The 21579-nt window shown below is 42.2% G+C and overlaps 1 protein-coding gene across 1 annotated transcript in view; it reads left to right on the top strand.

The window, feature by feature from the left end:
- The window catches only part of LOC140194891 (methyl-CpG-binding domain protein 3-like), a 145913-nt gene that overhangs the window by 106940 nt on the left and 17394 nt on the right, over positions 1–21579 (top strand). Inside the window, exon 6 of the mRNA XM_072252208.1 lies at positions 19804–19932. Within this exon, the coding sequence (XP_072108309.1) occupies positions 19804–19932 (129 nt within the window). The remainder of the gene's footprint in view (positions 1–19803; positions 19933–21579) is intronic.

Raw genomic sequence — 21579 nt, 5'->3', positions numbered from 1 at the left:
GTCTAGATAGAGTGGACATAGAGAAGATGTTTTCTATAGTGTGGGAGTCTAGCACCGGAGGGCACAGTGTCAGAATAGAGGGATGTCCCTTTAGAGAAGAGATGAGGAATATGTTTTTAGCCCCAGAGTGTTGTGAATCTGTGGAACTGATTGCTGGAGATGGCGGTGGAGGCTGACTCATTGGGTATATTTAATGTGGAGATTGATAGTTTCTTGATTAGTAAGGGTGTCAAAGGTTATGGGGAAAAGGCAGGTGAATGGATTTAAGAGGAAAAATAAATCAGCCATAATGGAATGACAGAGCAGACTCAATGGGTCAAATGGCCTAATTCTGCTCCTATGTCTTAAGGTCTTATAGAATAGGTAAAGACATTGGTGCTGTAATAGCATTACACTAACCGGTGTGCTACGGTGCCACATTAAGACTGTCTGGGAAAGTAGTTTCTCATGATCTCCATCTTAAACCTACACTCCCGTATAGGGATGTATTAAATATGCTGCCAAAAGCCTGTCTAAAAAATTGGGAATTAAGGCAGTTCAAGGGAAATCTGGGAAGGAATTTCCAAGCATTTAATTTATGGTTCTTTCAGAAGTCAGGAAAGAAGCATAAAACGTTTTGCTTCATGATCTTATTAAGTGTTAATAGAACAAAGAAAATTTAAAATGGATAGTAACAGGACCAGAGGCTAGTGAGTGAAGGGAGAGGCAAAGAAAAAAGATGGCGCTGAATATAGGGCAGCGCTTTACATACCCATAGAAAAGAAAAATTCTATTCAAATTTGCAGGTAAGAGTCGGCCAGTCAGAATGCCCTTATTCAAATAATGCAGCACCAAAGGCTCCCAGAGTTTTTGAGGATCTCATAAATGTTTTGCAACCACTAGGGGACACATTGAACAGCTGCATATACACACTGTGACCACTAGGGGACACATTGAACAGCTGCATATACACACTGTGACCACTAGGGGACACATTGAACAGCTGCATGTACACACTGTGACCACTAGGGGACACATTGAACAGCTGCATGTACACACTGTGACCACTAGGGGACACATTGAACAGCTGCATATACACACTGTGACCACTAGGAAATGTACTAAACAGTCACGTCTGCTTGTATTTTAAATAGTTCTTGTATATAATTACAAACAAGAGTCCTGCTGAAAGGTTTCAACCTGGAATGTCGACTGTACTCTTTTCCTAGACGCTGCCTGACCTGCTGAGTTCCTCCAGCATTCTGTGCGTGTTGCTTATACGCAATTAATTGCTAAATTGCAGAGAAGTTAGCATACAGTCGGATCCAACAGCTGTGGTTGACAGAGACTGTCCTACCAGTGGTGGAGGAATTAAAATCAAGAGATAAGTAGTAAACTAAACCAGTCATCTAAGTTGTGGGACTGGAAGAAATTAGACAGGGGAAGAAGAGGACCGAGGTGTCAGAGAGCACTGCAGCACAAAACCAGATCCTCTAGTCTGTGCCGAACTACAGTATCGTGCATATATATAGCTAGGGTGCCTAACACTTTTGCAGTTCTGTAGTAATTTTATGTATTGCACTGTACTGCTGCTGCAAGAGAAAATTAATGACCTACGTGAGGGATGATAAACCTGTTTCTGATATGGGTCTCTATTGTGGACTGAGTGTAGGAAGGGGCCGGGTGAGAGGAAACATGGTTGGGAAAACTGGAAGGGAGGGGGAAGCAGCAGAGAGACATTTTATAATGATAAATAAACCAGTAGTTTGGAATTAAGTGACCTTGCCTGGTGTCTCAAGGCAGGGTCTGTCTGCATCTGCACCACCCCTTGCCCCTGGCACTCCTCTGCCACCTGTCCTTCACACCTCCTGAGGCACTCCACCCTCGCCATTGCTTACATCCTTTGTTCCCACCAGATTTACAAACTTGCTCTTTGTCCACGTTAACAAATACAGTACTGTGCAAAACCCTTAAGCACTGGAGTTATATGTATGTGCCAAAGACATTTACATAGTATTGTAATATTCTGCCTAATCCAATCAATCTGCAGCTGGACCATGTCCTTCCATACAATGGTACAGAGGGCAGGTTTTCATAATTCTGGATCAATGGGATCTCTTCTGTGGAAGGTATGACCTGTGTAAACAGACGGGTTAGACCTGAACTTGAGAGGAACCAGTATATTAATTGGCAGGTTTGCTTGAGCTTTCGGGGAGGATTTAAACTCTCCAGGCTGGGACCTGAAGTGAGAGAGCTGAAGATGCAGTATTCAAGAAGATGCAGTGTGTAGTAAGAATGAAGAAAGACAGGCAGATGATAGGAAAAAATTGCAGTGAGTGGGATGAGTTAAACTGTAACTGAGAGCCAAAATCGAAAAGGATAATCAATGCAGAACAGAAGGTGTTGTATTTAAATACATGCAGTATAAGGTTGATGATCTTGTAGCTCTATTAGAGATTGGCACTGTTGTAACTATATGTTATAATTATGTGGTTTTTGTTAGTTTTTAAGTCGGTTTGTCATGTGTTTTTCGTGATATCATTCTGGAAAAACGTTTTTATCATTTCTTAATGCATGCATTAATAAATGACAATGAAAGGGGACTGCGTGTCCTCATAATCATAAAACGTTGTGGAGATCACTGTGAATGCCCACAAGAAAACGAATCTCAGGGTTGTATATAGTAACATATATGTACGTTGATAATGAATGTTCTTTGAACTTACAACTTTGAAGAAGATCATAGTTGGGAGCTTAACATCCAGCGATACACCTTGTATCGAATGGACAGGTAGGAAGGCAGAGGAGGTGAGGTGGCTCAGTTGGGAAAAAATCAAATCAAATCCTCAGAAAGCATGTCATAGGATTGGAAGGTATATAATCCTTGTGGGTAGAGTTAAGAAACTGTAAGAGTAAAAAGACCCTGATGGGAGTTACGTTCTTGCCTCCAAATAGTAGCCAGGATGTTGGATACAAATTACAATGGGAGATAGAAAAGACATGTCAAAAGAGCAGTGTTATGATAGTCATGGAGGATTTCAATATGCAGGTATATTGGGAAAATTAGGTGGTTGGTGCTGGATCCCAAGAGAGTGAATTTGAAAAATGCTTCCAAGGTGGCTTTTTAGAGTAGCTTGTGGTCAAGCCCACTAGGGGAAAAAGCAGTTCTGGGTTGGGTGTTGTGTAATGAACCAGATTTGCTTAATGAGCTTAATGATAGTAAAATCTTGGGCAGCAGTGATCATAATATAAAATTCATCCTGCAGTTAGAGGATGAGATGCTAAAATCAGATGTATTAGTATTACAGTGGTGTAAAGGGAATTACAGAGGCATGAGAGAGTTGATGGCCATAGTTAATTGGAAAGGATCACTAGCAAGGGTGACGGCAGAACAGCAATGGCTGAGTTTCTGGGAGCAGTTCTGAAGTTACAGTAAAAATACATTCCAGAAATGAAGAAGTATTCTAAAGGGAGAATGGGGCTGACAAGTGAAGTCAACGGTAGCATAAAAGCAAAAGAGATGACATAAAATATAATAAAAATTAGTGGGGAGTTAGAGAATTGGGAAACCTTTAAAAGCTAACAGAAGGAAACTAAAAAAGTCATAAAGAGAGAAAGGATGAAATATAAAGATAAGCTAGCCAATGATATAAAAGAAGATACAAAAAGTTTTTTTTCAGGTACGTAAAGAGTAAAAGATGAGAGTGGATATCAGACTGCTGGAAAGTTACACTGGAGAGGTAGTAATGGGGACAAAGAAATGGCGGATGAACTTAAGTATTTTGCATTAGTATTCACTATGGAAGACACAAGAAGTATGTCAGAAATTTGAGAGTGTCAAAGGGCAGAAATGAGTATTGTTCTTATTACCAAGGAGAAGGTGCTTGGGAACCTGAAATGTTGGAAGATAGATAGGTCACCTTTACCAGATGGACCAGGCCCCAGGGTTCTGAAAGAGTTTCATTAGCTGAAGAGATTGTAAATAATTCAGATAACACAATTGATGGTTTCATTGCCAAGTTTGCGGATGATACGAAGATATGTGGAGGGGCAGGTAGTGCTAAGGAAGCAGGTAGTTTGCAGAAGGACATAGATTGGGAGAATGGGCAGATAAGTGGCAGAAGGAATATAGTGTTGGGACATGCATGGTGATGCACTTTGGTAAAAAGAATAAAGGTGTAGACTATTTTATAAATAGGTAGAAAATTCAAAAATTGGAGGGGCAAAGGGACTTGGGAGTCCTCGTGCAGGATTCCCTAAAGGTTAACTTGCAGGTTAAGTCAGTGGTAAGGAAGGCAAATGCAATGTTAGCATTCATTTTCAGAGGATTAGAATATAAGAGCAAGGATGTAATGCTGAAGCTTTATAAGGCACTGGTCAGACTGCACTTGGAGTATTGTGAGTGGTTTTGTGCTCCTTATCCAAGAAAAGATGTGCTGGCATTGGAGAGGGTTCACAAGAATAATCCAAGGAATGAAAGGGTTAACATATGAGGAGTGTTTGATGGCTCTGGGCCTGTACTGACTGGGGTTTAGAAGAATGAGGGGAAGGAGTCTCATTGAAACCTGTTCATTTAGAACAGAGATGAGTAGAAATTTCTTTAATCGAAGTATGGTGAATCTGAAATTTGTCACCACAGATGGCAATGCAGACCAATTCGTTGGGTGTGTTTAAAGTGAAGTTTGATAGGTTCTTGATTAGTAAAGGTGTCAAAGTTACAGAGGGAAGGCAGGAGAATGGAGTTGAGGGGGATTAATAAATCATCTGTGATGGAATGGTGGTGCAGAATTGATGGGCCGAATGGCCTAATTCTGTTCATATGACTTAGGGTCTTGTGATCTCCCATCCACGTGTCTCTCCAAACCTCTATTAAATGTTAGAATTGAATCCGCATCCACCATTTCTGCTGGCAGCTGGTTTCACACTCTCACCACCCTCTTGAGTGAAGAAATTCCTCCTCATGTTCCCCTTAATCTTTTCACATTACATTCTTAACGCATGACCTCTAGTTCTAGACTCATTCAACCTCAATGGAAAAAGCCTGCTTGCATTTATCCTATCTATACCGCACATAGTCTCAGGCACATTATACAGCTAAGGTGCCTCGGACTTTTGCATAGTACCGTAGTTGTCAACGTGGACCAGAAAGCAAGTCTGTAAATCTGACAGGAGCAAAGGGCATTGGGAATGGTGGGTTGGTGGGCGAGTGAAGATGAAATTAAGTGTTGGTGGTGATAGCTGAGACCAGCTAGGGGGTCGGTAGGTGGGTGGGTTTTGCAGGCTCCTGAATTCCTGCACTACTTTAAAAATTGTTAAAGTCAAATTACTTTCTTATCAAAGTACATACCTGTCACCATATACAACTTTGAGATTTATTTTCTTGAAGGCATTTACAGAAAAATAAAGAAATACAATAGAATTTGTGAAAAAGTATGCAGAAAGACTGACAACCAATGTGCAACCAATAGTGTAGATACAGTGGCCACTTTATTAGGTACACCATTACACCTCGTTAATGCAAATATCTAATCAGCTAATCACATGGCAGCAACTCAATACATAAAAACATGTAGACATGGTCAAGAGGGTCAGTTGTTGTTCAAACCAAACATCAGAATGAGGAAAAAATGTGATCTAAGTGACTTTGACCATGGAATGATTGTTGGTGCCAGACAGGCTGTTTTGAGTATCTCAGAAACTGCTGATCTCCTGGGATTTTCAGGCACAACTGTCACTAGAGTTTACAGAAAATGGTGCAAAAAGCAAAAAACATCCGGTGAGTGGCAGTTCTGCGGGTGAAAAATGACTGATGATGAGAGAGGTTAGAGGAGAATATCCAGTCTGGTTCAAGCTGACAGAAAGGCGACAGTAACTCTAAATAACGACACATTACAACTGTGGCATGCAGAAGAGCATCTCTGAATGCACAACATTTTGAACTTTGAAGTGGATGGGCTACAGCAGCAGAAGACCACAAACATATACTTTGTGGCCACTTCATTAGCTACCTCCTGTGCCTAATTAAGTGGCCACAAGATGTACATCAAAAAGAGCACGACCCGTGATAACTGTCTCCAGACACTTTCTTCTCAGAAAATAGCTATACTATATTATACTATACTATTTTCCTTTTCACTCTGAAGCTAATTTCTTACCCATAATTCTATAGTACCAGGGTTTCAAGCAAACATGTTTGTAAATGTTGATATGGTTCCTATTCACTCTGCCAGTCCATGTTTTATGTAGGTTTATGATTTTTATTTTTGCTTCATTGTGAGCCTTTCTCTCTTTGAGTGCCTGTGATGGTCTGGGCTGTGTCCACCACTTTCTGTAGCCTTTTTTGTTCTTGGCCATTGTTGTTTCCATACCAGGATGTGATGCAACCAGTTAAGATTCTCTCCACTGTGCATCTGTGGAAAATTGACAAGGTTTTAGGTGACATGCTGAAAATTGTAACTGTTTGCTTCCACTGACTTATTTTCCCCAAAGCAATTCACTTCATGCTTGATGCTTCAACTCGTCTGTCTCCCCATTTACTGTTGGAATCCTAATGTCTCTTCATTTCTCACCTTTATAAATATTCACGTCAATAGTTTCCGTCCACTGGTTGAGATTCTAAGTTGGTATCTGAAGGGATCTGGCAAGTGTGCATTGGGACAGGCTGTTTTCTGGCAAAAGTACGTGGGAGGCTTTCAGAAGTGAAATTTTGAAACTACAAAGCTTGTATGTGCCAGTCAGAATAAAAGGTAAAGATAACAACTGTAGGGAATTTTTGTTTTCAAGAGATATTGAAGCCCTGTTTAAGAAAAAAAAATGGAGGTACATTGCATGAATTGGCAGGTAGGAACAAATGGGGTGGTTATGGAGTATAAAATATGCATAGAACACTTATGAAGGAAATCAGGAGGGTTAAAAGGAGGCATAAGGTTGCCCTAGCATTCAAGATGAAGGAGAATCCTAAAGGATTCTACAGATAGGTTAAGAGCAAAAGGATTGCAAGGGACAAAAGTGTTCCTCTGGAAGATCAGAATGGTGATCCATGTGTGGAGCCAGAAGAGATGGTGGTGATCTTAATTTTTTTTTGCATCTATATTTACTCAGAAGATGGATATAGAGTCTATAGAAGTGAAGCAAAGTGGCATTAACTTCATGGGCACATGCAGATGACAGAGGTGTTTCTAAGGTATTTGCTGTCCTGAGGCAAATCAGGGTAGATAAATCACCAGAGCCTGACAGGATGTTTCCCTGGACCCTGTGGAAGGCAAGTGCAAAAATTGGGGCCTTAACAGAGATACTTAAATCATCATTAGCAACAGGTGAGGTACCAAAGGATTGGAGAATAGCCAGTGTTATTCCACTGTTCAAGGAAGGCTCTAAAAATAAACCAGAAAATTATAGGTCAGTTAGCCTGACATCAGTAGTGGGCAAGTTATTGGAAGGTATTCTAATGACCAGATACTTAGAAATATTTGGATAGACATGGACTGATTGATAGTCAGCATGGCTTCATGCATGGTAGGCAATATCTAACTATTCTTATAGAGTTTTTTGAGGAAGTGGATGAAGGCAAGGCAGTGGATATTGTCTACATGGACTTCAGTAAGGCATTTGACAAAGTCCCACATGGGAGGTTGGTCAAGAAGGTTCAGTTGATCAGCATTCGAGATGGGGCAGTAAATTGAATTAGACTTTGGCTTTGAGGACGAAACCAGAGAGAGTAGTAGATTGTTGCCTCTCTGTCTGGAGGCCTGTGTCTAGTGGAGTGCCAGGGATCGGTGCTGGATCTGTTGTTGTTCGTCATCTATAGTAATGATCTGGATTATAATGTGGTTAACTAGATCAGTAAATTTGTGGATGACACCAAGATTGGGGGTATAGTGGACAATGAGGAAGGCTATCATGGCTTGCAACAGGTTGTAGACCAGCTGGAAAAATAAACTAAAAAATGTTTGATGGAATATAATGCAAGCAAGTGTGAGGCTTTGTACTTTGGTAGGGCAAACCAGGGTAGGTCTTTGACAGTGAACGGTAGGGCATTGAGGAGTGTGATGGAACAAGGGGATCTGGGAATACAGTTCCATAATTCATTGTAAGTGGTGTCACAGTAGATAAGGTCAGAAAGAAAGATTGTGCTACACTAGCCTTCATAAATCAAAGTACAGGTCAGCCTTCACTAATCTGACGACCTGTTATCTGGCACCTTCGATAATCCGGCACTGATTATGCTTAATGTGATTGTTCTGTGAATCGGCATTTTCACTAATCCGGCACTCCTCAGGTCCCAATGGTGCCGGATTAGTGAAGGTGGACCTGTATTGAGTACAGGAGATGGTACGTTATGTTGAAGTTGTACAAGGCATTGTTGAGGTTTAATTTGGAGGATTGTGTGCAGGCTTGGTCATCTACCTACAGGACAGATGTTAATAAGGTTGAAAAGAGTACAGTGAAAATATACAAGGATGTTGCTGGGTCTGGAGGACCTGAGTTATAAGGAAACTTATAACCTAGGACTTTATTCCTTGGATCTTTGAGAGGATGTTTGATAGAGGTATACGAATTTATGAGGGGTAAATGCAAGCAGGTTTTTTCCACTGAGGTTGGGTAGGACTACAACCAGAGATTATGGGTTGAGGGTGAAAGGTGAAAAATTTACACGGAACATGAGGAAAAACTTCTTCACTTAGAGGGTCCTGACAGTGTGGAATGAGCTGCCAGCACAAGTGGTGCATGCAAGTTTGATTTCAATGTTTAAGAGAAGCTTGGATAGGTATGTTGATGGTAGGGGTATGGACCTCTGTGGTCCAGGTGCAGGTCAATGGGAGTAGGTGATTTAAATGGTTTGACATGGGCTAGATGGGCTGAAGGGTCACTTTCTGTGCTGTGCTTTTATCACTGACTCCATGCCCTTTCCCATTCAGAATCCTTGTACATGTTGATATGGTTCCTATTCACTCTGCCAGTCTGTTTCCGTGTTTTTTGTGTCATTGTGAGCCTGTTTTACTTTGAATGAATGTTGATTGCTCAAGTGGGAGAATGCTAAGAATTCCTGCATTGTTACACTGGTGTAAAGCCACAAATTTTATTGACAATTATTAACAAAAGGTCTCAGAAGTAAATCAATGATTAATTTTCTAGGATCACGGATCAACGTTATTCGCCATGTACTTTTGCAATTATTACAAAAGTGCTATGGTGTGCTGGTGCAACATGCAACATATGCCATGGTAGTGTAGTGGTCAGTGCGATGCTATTCCACCTTGGGGCTTCGGAGTTCAGTTCCGGTGCTGTCTATAAGGATGTTCTTCCGTGACCCCATGAGTTTTCTCCAGGTGTTCTGGTTTCCTCCCACGGTCTACTCAATCTCAGCTGATTTATTTTTCCTTTAAGGTTCAACTTTATTGGTATATACATTTGTATTAGAAATTTGCTGTGATGTGTTGGTCAGGGTGTGACATGCAACAAAAAACAACAACATTTAATAATAACAAAGAACTATATAAAAAAATAAAGTTATAAAATATAGATATGGAATATAATATTCATAAATACTAACATGTATTTACAATGTAAATAGCATTTTAAAAGTGGTTTAAAGTGTTTACAGTGCAGTGGAGTGACTGAGTAACTAGAAAAGTTGATCAGATTAACTGCCTGAGGGGAAAACCTTTTAAAATGGCTTGAAGGCTTTGAGTTAATAGTTTCCAAAAGGGAGCTTTTGAAACAAGCAGTTTGCTTTAATTTTTAGTTTAGGCTGACCAATAATGAGCTACCTCCTTGCAGCATAAACTTTCCTTTGACAAACCCTCCTCAAAGCGCATAAAAAATGTGGGAATTCAGTTGCCTTTTCCACTGGGACATGTTTCTTTCATAAGGAATGAGCTACCCATTTATTAATCCGATACAACTCTGTCCACCTGAGAATTATTTGTGGAAAAAGTAGAATAAATGTGAAAAGAAACGATTACACTTCAATTTTTGACCACAGCAGATTCACAAACTAGTTTTTTTAAATCATGACGCATATCAACTCTTGTCAGATTGCAAGGTTTTATACTGCATGTTTTTGTATGATGGTAGCCATCTGAATAATGCAAGCAAACTGATGTATAAATGTTTCAAATTTGTGAAAAATCATACTGCTTTTCTCCTTGCATGTTAAATATTATTACAATTTCAAAGATAGGGAGTAAAATTTTGATTTTCTCCCAGTGACTGCCAGGGTCCTGCTGAAGGGTCTTGGCCCAAAATGTCGACTGTGCTCTTTTCCATAGGTGCTGCCTGGCCTGCTGAGTTCCTCCAGCATTTTGTGTGCATTGCTTGGATTTCCAGCATCTGCAGATTTTCTCCTGTTTGTGATTCTCTTTTTCCATTCCTTGTTCTGGCTTCTCCACTCTTCTCTTCTCCCTACCTCCCTCTGGTGCCTCTCTTCCTTCCTTTACTCTAATTGTCTACCTTCCATAACTGTTTGTTGTTTCTCTTCGTGCCTTGTGGCGCATTGGATGGCAACCTTGTTGTTCCTTTTATAGACAATAGGTGCAGGAGTAGGCCATTCGGCCCTTCGAGCCAGCACCACCATTCTCTGTGATCATGGCTGATCATCCACAATCAGTACCCCGTTCCTGCCTTCTCCCCATATCCCTTGACTCCACTATCATTAAGAGCTCTATCTAACGCTTTCTTGAAAGCATCTAGAGAATTGGCCTCCACTGCCTTCTGAGGCAGAGCATTCCACAGATTCACAGCTTTCTGGATGAAAAAGTTTTTCCACAGCTCCGTTCTAAATGGCCTACCCCTTATTCTCAAATTGTGGCCTCTGGTTCTGGGCTCTCCTGACATTGGGAACATGTTTCCTGCCTCTAGCGTGTCCAATCCCTTAATAATCTTATATGTTTCAATCAGATCCCCTCTCATCTTTCTAAATTCCAGTGTTTTTAGCATTTGTCTGTTTTACGAGGCTGAGTTGCTAGCTCAACACTTAACCACGTGCCGATAGAAAGCATGCAAGGAGCTGGTTGGATTTAACCTGGAACCACTCGCCTCGAAGTCCGATTTGGATGCCACTGCACCACTGGTCAGCTAATGCTGCTCTCCTGTCCTGTCTGATTCCTCTTTCCTCAGCCCTTCACCTTTTCCACATATCACCTCCCAATTTGTCATTTCATCCCACCTTTCCTTCCACCTCGTCTCACCTATCGCCCGCCAGCTTGTACTCCCCCCCCCCACCCCCCACCGACCCATATTTTCTTATTCTTCCGTCTTCCCCCTTCCTCTCCAGTCCTGATGAAGGGTCTTGGCCTGAAATATCGACTGTTTATTTCCCTCCATAGGTGCTGCCTGAGTTGCTGAATTCCTCCAGCATTTTGTGTACGTGTTGCTATTTTCTGCTTTCTTTCTGCTTGCTTTCAGATTCATTAAAATTCATAGCAATAGACTAACTCAGCAATTGCTAAAAATAACTCACTTGGTTGGAAGTGCATCGGTACTATTTCAAATGTTTTGTCCTGAAAATGGTTTATTAATAGTTCTTTTATGGATTACTATGAATACTCTTCAATTTTCTAACTGGTTGGCTGAAAGGAATTTTGAAAAGCAAAGGGAAAAAGGGCCTGTGGTTAGCAAAAACTCAGTGGCATTACCCACAATTCCCTGTGTCCACTGGTTGGGCTGTGAGGCCAGGCTGTTTCTGTGCTGTATGTCTCAAAGCCAAGAGAGCTAGTATTTAACATTTTAATACCCAAATCCAATAGTAATATCATCCCATGTTCTTGTCTATCTCAATGCTTTCTGCTATTTGTTCCCACATTCCTCATTCTGTCCTTCTGGCCGTATTCACCCGAACCACTTCTCACACTCCTTTACTTATAACACCATAAGCAGAATTTGGCCATTCAGCCCATCGAGTCTGTTCCATCATTCACCCATGACTGATTCGTTACCCTTCTCAACCCTACTGTCCTGGCTTCTCCCCATACCTTTGACGCCCTTACTCCATTGCCCTTCGGGGCGCCATGGTACCGTAGCGCTTAGCGTGACTCTACTACAGCTGAGAATGTTCTGGAGTTCAGAGTTCAATCTGGTGTCACTTTGTGTGCAACTTCTGTATGTCCTCCCCGTGGAAGACGTGGTTTTTCTCTGGATTCCTCCCGCAGTTCAGAGATGTACCGGGTAGGTTTATAGGTTGTAAATCGTCCTGTGATTAGGTTAGGATTAATCGGGTTTGTCAGGGGTTGCTAGGGCAACGTGACATGAAGGGGTGGAAGGTAATACTCCACGCTGTATTAATAAATAAAATAACTAACCAAGGACTTCTCAACCTCCACTTCAAGTATACCCATTGACTCAGCCTCCATAGTCGTCTGTGGCAATGAATTCCACAGATTCACCATCCTCTGGCTAAGGAAATTCCTCCTCACCTCCGTTCTAAATGGATGTTCCTTGTATTCTGAGGCTGTGCCATCTGGTCCTTGGCTCCCCCACCACAGGAACCATCTTCCCCATATCCACTCTGTCTAGGTCTTACAATATTTGATAGGTTTCAGTAAGATCACTCCTCGATCTTCATTAAATACAGGCCCAGAGCCATCAAACATTCCTCATATGTTAACCCTTTCATTCCTGTGCAAGGGCACTTGATGAGGGACGGTACAGGTGGAGGCATGATCAGGTCCTGAAGACCATCGCTGAAGCTGTCAGTGCAGGCGTTGAGTGGGCGAAGCGGTCCCGACCCTCCAAGCAGGCCATTGCCTTTGTCAGAGCTGGGGAGCAGCCAATACCTGCCAAAAGAACATCTGCGGGCATTCTGACCTCTGCAAGGGACTGGCAGCTGTTGGTGGACCTCGAAGGGCAGCTGAAGTTCCCCAACCATATCGCAGCCACCACCCTGTGACCAGACATTGTCCTAGTGTCTGAGGCTACTAAGCAAGTGGTGCTGCTGGAGCTGACAGTCCCATGGGAAGATAGCTTGGAGGAGGCCTTTGAAAGGAAGCTGTCCAAGTACACAGGACTGGTCAGCAACTGTCAGCAGGCTGGATGGAGAGCGAGGTGTCTCCCAGTGGAGGTTGGTTGTAGGGGATTCATAGCCCGTTCTTTAGTTAGGGCCTTCAGCATTTTGGGCATCGAGGGAGAGAGGAAGAGGAGAGCCCTCCGCAGTATCACCGATGCGGCAGAGAGGGCCTCAAGATGGCTGTGGCTCAAAAGAGGGGAGCCATGGAGTCATAAGTAGCTAGCCATCTGGACACAAGCTGGGGTCTGATCAGCCCCGGCTGGGTCACCTGGAGGAGGTTGTATGATGTTGAAAGACCTGAAACACCCGATGATTCTAGGAACATCACTGAAGATGTGTCCAGAAGCATCAATAGATGTATGTACACAGTAAACCCTATGTAGATACTTCCCAATGCCAGCATATCCTTCCTTAGATAAGCGGCCCAAGAAAGTGGCCTTATATTTCCTCTTTGAAAGGGTAAGTAGGGACAAATGGACTTTTTCTGGTTAGTAGTCAAGAAATGGAAGGCATAGATATAAAATTTCTTAAGTTATATTGCATAGAAATGGGCCATTTGGCCTTACTCGCCAGAACTAATTGTTGCTCAGTGAGATCATTCCATCAGCCCTCATTTGGCCCATAGCCTTCTAAACTTCTCCTATCTGTGTATTTAACATAGATGGTTTATAATGTTGCTAATGTGCCCACCTGAATCACTACTTCTGGCAGCTCATTCCAAATTCACATCACCTTCTATGTGAAGAAGCTGCCCCTGATGTCCCTTTTAAATCTGATCTTAAGTCTATGTACTCTTGTTTTTAGCACCCCCGCTGCCCCCGTGCTTTCACCCTGTCTATGCTCCTTGTAACTCTGTAAACCTTTATCAGACATCCTCAATCTCTTATTTCCAGGGAATAATGTCTTAATCTACGCAGCCACTTCTTGCAAATCAGGCCACAAGTCCAGACAACATCCTGGAAAATCCTTTCTGCACTCTTTCCGGTGTAATAGTTTTTTTTGCAGCAGGGTGACACAATACCCTTAAGTGCAGGTTCACCAGCATCTTGTATAATTGCAATATAATTTCCCACCTCCTGTATTGAATGCCCTGTTAGATAAAAGCTAGTGACCCTAATATAATTTCCCACCTCTTGTAGTTAATGCCCTGTTAGATAAAGGCTAGTGACCCTAATGCTGCCTTCACCACCCTGTCTACCTGTAATGCTGCTTTTTCACTCTGACGTCCCTCTGTTCATTCACTGCATAAGACCTACACATAAGATCGCAAAATGCAAAACCTTGCATTTGTTTGGATTGAAAACCATTTGCCAGTCCTCAGCCCACATACCCGTCTGATCAGGGTCCCCCTTTAATTTTTCATAACCTTCTACACTGTCTACAACACTGCCTATTGTACTGTCATCCACAAACTTAATAACCATGCCTTGTACAAATGTTTGTATGTTCACATCCAAATCATTTGTATAAATTACGAACTACAAAGTTCCCAGTATTGACTCCTGTGACACACCACGAGACACATTGTCTCCCATCCAAAAAAAACCTTCGACCATCACCTTCTACTTCTGAGTGAAAGAAAAATGTAGGAGTAAGGGGTTAGATTTATCTTGGAGTAAGTTAGAAAGCCGGAATAACATTGTGGTCCCAAGGACCTGTACTGTACTGAAAAGTTCCAAATTGAGCCAATTATGAATCCAATCTGCCATGTAAGCCCTGCCCCACCCTGCCCCATGTGATCTGCTTTCTAGACTAGCATGCCATGAGGGGCCTTGACAATATCCAGTGCCCTACTGTCACCTTCACTCAGTTGCCTTCTTGAAGGATGCGGAGAAATTTGTGAGGTATAGCTTTCCACACACAAAACCGTGCTGATTGTCCTGAACCAGGCTCTGTCAGTTAGAATCCCCTTGAGCAACTTAACCACCACCAATGTCAGACTCGCTAGCCTGTAGCTTCTTAGCTTGTTCTGCTCTGCTTTTCAAACAATATTACCACATTTAACAAGTCCTCTTGAGCCCCACCTGTGGCCACAGCTGAAGCAAAAGTCTCTGCAAGATCCTCCGCAATTTCTTCTTTAGCTTCCCTCAAGGTCCATAAATACACCAGGTCAAGCCCAAGGGATCTGCACACCTTACCCGTGGAATAACTACAATGTAGAATTCAAGACCTAAAACTATAAAGGATGAAAACTCAGTTGAGACTTTTAAATGCCAGCTTCAAGCCTATTTATTTAATTTTGTGTTTAACTAACATCTTTTTGTCTTTTGTTTTCTTGTTTATTTTTATATTTTATTTTGTTTTCATGTTTGCACTTTTATCTATAAGACCATAAGACATAATGGCAGAATCGGGCGATTTGGCTCTTCAAGTCTGTTCAGCCATTCCATCGTGTCTGATTTATAAACCCTTTCAACCCCATTCTCCTGCTCTCTCCCTGACTAATCAAGAACCTTTCACCTTCGGCCTTAAATGCACTCAATGACCTGGCCTCCACAACTGCCTGTGGTAACAAATTCCACAGATTCACCATCTTCTGGCCAAAGAAATTCCTCCTCACCTCCATTGTAAATGGACGTTCCTCTATTCTGAGGCTGTGCCCTCTGGTCCTATAATCTATCCCATTCTAAAGGGCTTTGAACTACATGGTCTGTATGAAAAGAGCTCTATAAATAAGTTATTATCATCATCTACCCTTATATATTTCAAGGCATCCAGTACCTCCTTCCTACTAATTTGTATGTGGTCCAAGACAACACCATTTATTTCCTTAACTTCCATCATTCTCTCCACAGCACATATGGAAGAGATATATACATTAACATGCTCCTCTATTTTACTTTGTTCCACACAGACGTCCATGCTTTAAGGGTGCTATTCTCTCTCTATTCACCCATTTAATATGCCTATAGAATCTCTCAGCAATTTGCTTTACCTTGCAGATCCTTCTCCCGTCCTCTTTTTTTGCCCTAGAGAGGAAATTAAAGTTCTTTTTTCATAAACAGTGCTAACTTAAATGCAGTTGAGTGCCATGGGAGCACAGAAAACAAAACATGCCTGGAAAAGGACTGAACTGCACTGAAGAGAGGACAAGTTGTCTTTTAGACATTTCTTTCAAAGAAACAGAACCTGCTTAACTTCTAACTAGGACTTTCAAATAAATAAGCAGTATATGTCAAGAACATGAGATGAAGAGTCCTTGAAAGATGCAGCACAGAGCGTCATAGGAAGTCATTCCTGCCTGTGGCCATCAAACTTTACAACTCCTCCCTTGGAGGGTCAGACACCCTGAGCCACTAGGCTGGTCCTGGACTTATTTCATAATTTACTGGCATAATTTACATATTACTATTTATCTATTTATGGTTCTATTACTATTTATTATTTACGGTGCAACTGTAATGAAAACCAGTTTCCCCCGGGATCAATAAAGTATGACTATGACTAAGGTGAGTCCATAGGTTGTGCGAACAGTTCAGTGATGGGGTGAGTGAAGTTATCCTCTCCGGTTCAAGAGCCTGATGGTTGAGGGGTAATAACTGTTCCTGAACTGGTGGTGTGGGTCCTGAGGCTCCTGTACCTCCTTCCTGATGGCAGCAGCGAGAAGAGAGCATGGAGTGAGTGGTGGGGGTCTCTGATGATGTTTGCTGCTTTCCTGAGACCATGCTTTGTGTGCTTGACATTTATTTTAGATAACAGGCATATGGATCTGGGCAAAAGGTTGGATATACTCAGTAGTATATTAATTAATAATAATTAGACAGTTGTAATTAGAGTGAGAATATTAAAAAAATGATTAAAATGTTCGTATGTTGTTCCTGGCAGCAGCAGAACTGTTAGAGTATATTACACATTTAACTGTGGAATTGTGAGTAGGTACATGTCCGTTTGTAGTATAAATGGGAAATGTATAGGCATTGAATCAATAAATGTTAACGTAGAGGGTAACTCAATGTTATTACAGCTCAGGGTGTCAGATTTCAATTCTAGCACCATCTGTAAGGAGTTTGTATGTTCTCCCAGTGACGGCGTGCGTTTCCTCCATGTGCTTCAAATTCCTCCCACATTTCAAACGACGTAGGTTAATTGGTCATTGTAAATTGTCCTGCGAGTAGGCTGGGGTTAAATCGGTGGGCTGCTGGGTGATGCGGCTAGTTGGGCTGGAAGGGCTTGTTCTGTGCCGTATCCCTAAATGAAATAAATAAATCAGACTTATTACCACAGGGCATCTGTTATGCCAGCAGGTGGCACTTGCATGATAGGTTTGGTGAAATTTGGAAGGCAGCAGTATTCAAAATTTTGACTGATGTGATCAGGGTTCTTTAGGGAAGTTTTATCTTTTTTTTCTGTAAACATTATACAATTATGCATCCATCTGTATTTGCAATCTACAATACTTGAAATAGAAAGCATGGTCAAACACTAATTCAGGCATTTGTATCCCCTCTGTACCGAACCCATAATTCTGCTATTTTTTTGTGTGGCCTATTTGCAGTCACACAATCAAAGCTTTCCAGAATTCAGAACCAGAATAGATCTAAGGATCTGAGCTTTCTCTGTTTAAATGTTACCTAATTTAAAAGACATTGTCAGGAAAATGGCAAATCATGTTTTTTTTTGAGAATACCATCAATAATACTAGATTGGTTTATATTCCAAATGATCATACGATCTACACTTCTGAGCGCCTCAGTAAAGCAGCCAGCATAATTAAAGACCCTATCCACCCCATTGGCACAAAATACAAAAGCCTGAAAATATGTACCACTATGGCAGCTTCTATCCATTGTTATCAGACACATAGTTGGACCTCATGTATAAGAAGATGATTTCTTAACCTCACAATCTATCTTGTTATGATCTTGTGTGTGTGTATATATTTTATATATATATATATATATATAGTTTATGTTGTTTACCTGCAGTACACTTTCTCTGTAGCCTTTACACTTCACGTCGTAGTTTAGATCATAAAACCATAAGACATAGGATTAGAGATCAGCCATTTAACTTATCAAATCCGCTCCATCATTCAGTCGTGGTTGATTTACTTTCCCTCTCAACCTCATTCTCCTGCCTACTCCCTGTAACCTTTGATGCCTTTACTAATCAAGAACCTATCAACCTCCACTTTAAATATACTCACCGTCTTGGCCATCACAGCAATCAGTGGCATTGAATTCCACAGATTCACCAACCTCTGGTTAGAGAGATACAGGGCTGATCATCAATCTCGTGAACTTCCAGTAATGAAACCCCCCCTCACCATTCCCCACCCCCTTTTCCCTCTCTCACCTTATCTCCTTGCCTCCAGATCACCTCCTGCTAGTGTTCCTCCCCACTCTTCTTTCTTCCATGGCCTTCTGTCCTCTCCTATCTGGCTCCCCCTTCTCCAGCCCTGTAGAGCTGTGATGTCCCTCGAGGTTCTGGCTCAGTTTTAGTTGTTTTTTAGGTTCATAGGGATGGTTTTGGGGACAGAGAGAGAGAGAGGGGGGAGTTAAGAGTCAGTGTTTAAGGTTTAGAGGGTTTCATAAGGTTGTCATAGCTGGGAGTGGTGGTGGGGATAAGCTTCCACCACCTATTAAATACTTCCGATGGTGTGTATCTCAAATAGCTCTGCCCACCAAGTCTAGCCTGGTAGGAACGTTTCTACTGATAGGAAAAGGGGCAAAGGCGGTTTACTAGCACCTTAAAGCTAGTCTCTTCAGGCAGATGGAGCTCGTCAACCATGGTTGGCTCATCTAGAAGAAGAAACTCTGATCTTAATCCTCCGTGCCTTATCGTACTGTCATTTATAGTTTCTATATATTGCAATGTGCTGCTGCAAAATGCAAAATTCAGACATATTCTTGTGATATTAAACCTGATTCTGAATCTGAAAGTCAAATTGATTTACTTTTGTCGTATTTGACCTTGTGCTTAAGGGTATTAGATGCAAGGATTTCTGCTTAAGATCATTTAACAGTATCTTGAATCCGAAATTAGCATTTGCACTCATTAATTTAATCACAAGTCTACGTTACTGTACATGTTCTGTAAAGTCCAGTGTCTGGTTGAGCCATCATGTATAGAAGACGGAAACACTACAGAACAGTGCAGACCTTTTTAACTTATTCAAGATCAATCTCATCCTTCCCTCCCATGTAGCCTTCCATTTTTCTCATGCATGTCTATCTCAGAGTTTCTTAAGTGTCCCTAATGTAACTCTCAACCACTACCGCAGCAGCAAATTCTATGCATTCACTGTTCTCTGTGTTTTTTTAAAAAAACTTACCTGTTACTTATCCCTACACCTCTAATCACCTTAAAATTATACCCCTTGGTATTACCCTTTCCACTCTGGCTATCCACTCAATCTGTGTCTCTTGTCTCCTCACTTATAGGAGTATGACCATAAAATATTAGCCTGCAAAATCACTGCACTGAATTCTGTGGGTTTTATTGCATTTTATATTTTAAAAAACACTAATATAGACATTGAGGGTAAATCTGCAATACTCCAATCTTCCCTTCAATCCAGCAAATGTTTAGTTGTCCAATTCCCAAACCGAACCCAGATTTTGAGATTGTCCATAAGGTGACTGATTCAGGAATTGCAGAAGTTGTGAACAAGGAATTTTGTAGATGAAGACCCTTACTGTTTGTTAAGAATGTAGAACAAATATAGAATATTACAGTACAGTACAGGCCCTTTGACCCATGGTGTTGTGCTGACCTTTCAACCTGCTCTATGATCAATCTAACCCTTTCCTTCCACATAATCCACCATTTTTCATTCAAGTTATCTCTAAAGCATGTAAGTTTTTTTCTCAACACCACAGGAAACAAGAAGAACGAGTACAGCAAGTGCGGAAAAGGCTCGAAGAGGCTCTAATGGCGGACGAGTTGGCACGAGCAGAAGAAGTCACAGAAGAAGGACATGTCGGACACGAGCAACATGATGCACAAATGTGAGATATTAGTTGTAACAAAGGATTGTTGGGTTGTGATATTTTTAATCCAAGGTTCTTTCAGAAATCTGGAAAGAGACACAAAACTTCATGTTTATTTTATCAAGCGCTACTAGAGCAAATATGGCTGGCGGGGTGAAAATGTGTCTACCAAAGGAAGTGTAAGGCACTCTTTCCCTCTGCTAGCCTCTAGGTTACCCTTGGACAAGGTGTGAAACTCACTGACTCTCACAGCTACCTAGACTATACCTCCTCCCACCCTGTTACTTGTAAAAATGCCATCTCCTTATCGCAATTCCACCATCTCTGCCGCATCTGCTCTCAGGATGAGTTTTCATTCCAGAACTAAGGAGATGTCCTCCTCCTTCAAAAATAGGGCCTTCCCTTCCTCCACCATCAATGCTGCCCTCAACCGTGTCACTTCCATTTCACACATGTCTGCCCTCACCCCATCCTCAGCAGGGATAGGACACCTCTTGTCCTCAGCCCCTCCAATCTCCACGTCCAGCATAATCCTCCGTAACATCAGCATCTCTAATGGAATCCCACCACAAAGCACATCTTCACCCCCCACCCCCCACCCCGGTTTTCTGCAGGGATAACTCCTTACACAACTCCCTTGCCCATTGTCCCTCCCCACTGATCTCCCTCCTGGCACTTTTCCTTGCAAACGAAACAAGTGCTACACCTCCTCCCTCACTACCATTCAGGGCCTGAAACAGTCCTTCCAGATAAGGCGCCACTTCACCTGTGAGTCTTTTGGGGCCATATACTGTAGCCTGTGCTCTCAGTGTGGTGTCCTATATATCGGTGAGATCCAACGTAGATTGGGAGACTGATTTCTCGAGTACCTAGCTCTGTCTGCCAGAAAAAGCGGGACCTCCCAGTGGCCTCATTTTAATTCCACTTCCTATGCCCACTCCGACATGTCATCCATAGCCTCTTCTACTGTCACGATGAGGCCACTCTCAGGTTGGAGGAGCAACAACTATATTCCATCTGAGTAGCCTCTAACCTGATGGCATGAGCATTGATTTCTTGAACTTCTGGTAATGGCCACCCCCCCCCCCCCCACTTCACCATTCTCCATTCCAATTTCCCTCTCTCACCTTATCTACTTACCTGCCCATCACCTACCTCTGGTGCTCCTCCCTTTTTCTTTCTTCCATAGTCTTCTGTCCAATCCTATCAGATTCCCCCTTCTCCAGCCCTGTATCTCTGTCACCAATCAACTTCCCAGCTCTTTACATCACTATCCCCCCCCCACACCCTCCCCCATTGGTTTCACCCATCACCTTGTGTTTCTATCTCCTCTCCGCCCCACCTTATTATTCTGACTCCTCATCTTTCTTCTCCGGTCCTGATGAAGGGTCTCGGCCCAAAACGTCAACTGTACTCTTTTCTATAGATGCTGCCTAGCCTGTGGAGTTCCTCCAGCATTTTGCGTGTGTTGCTTGGTGTAGCACCTGCTTAGCCCCCTTGCTCAGGGTCACAGGAGGCCATGGGAACCGTTGGTGGATGGTCGTATGAGCAGCTGGTGCTTAATACAAGTCCTGGTTATGTGACCACTGATGCCAACCAGACAATCTCCAAAGAGTATTGATAATGGCTGGGGTCACTGGTCTTATGAAGATACTGTCCAGAAGA

This window comes from Mobula birostris, chromosome 3 (genome assembly GCF_030028105.1).
Source record: "Mobula birostris isolate sMobBir1 chromosome 3, sMobBir1.hap1, whole genome shotgun sequence".
Classification (NCBI taxonomy): domain Eukaryota; kingdom Metazoa; phylum Chordata; class Chondrichthyes; order Myliobatiformes; family Myliobatidae; genus Mobula; species Mobula birostris.
The sequence above is the reverse complement of the archived record's forward strand: the minus strand, read 5'-3'. Positions and strand labels throughout refer to the sequence as shown.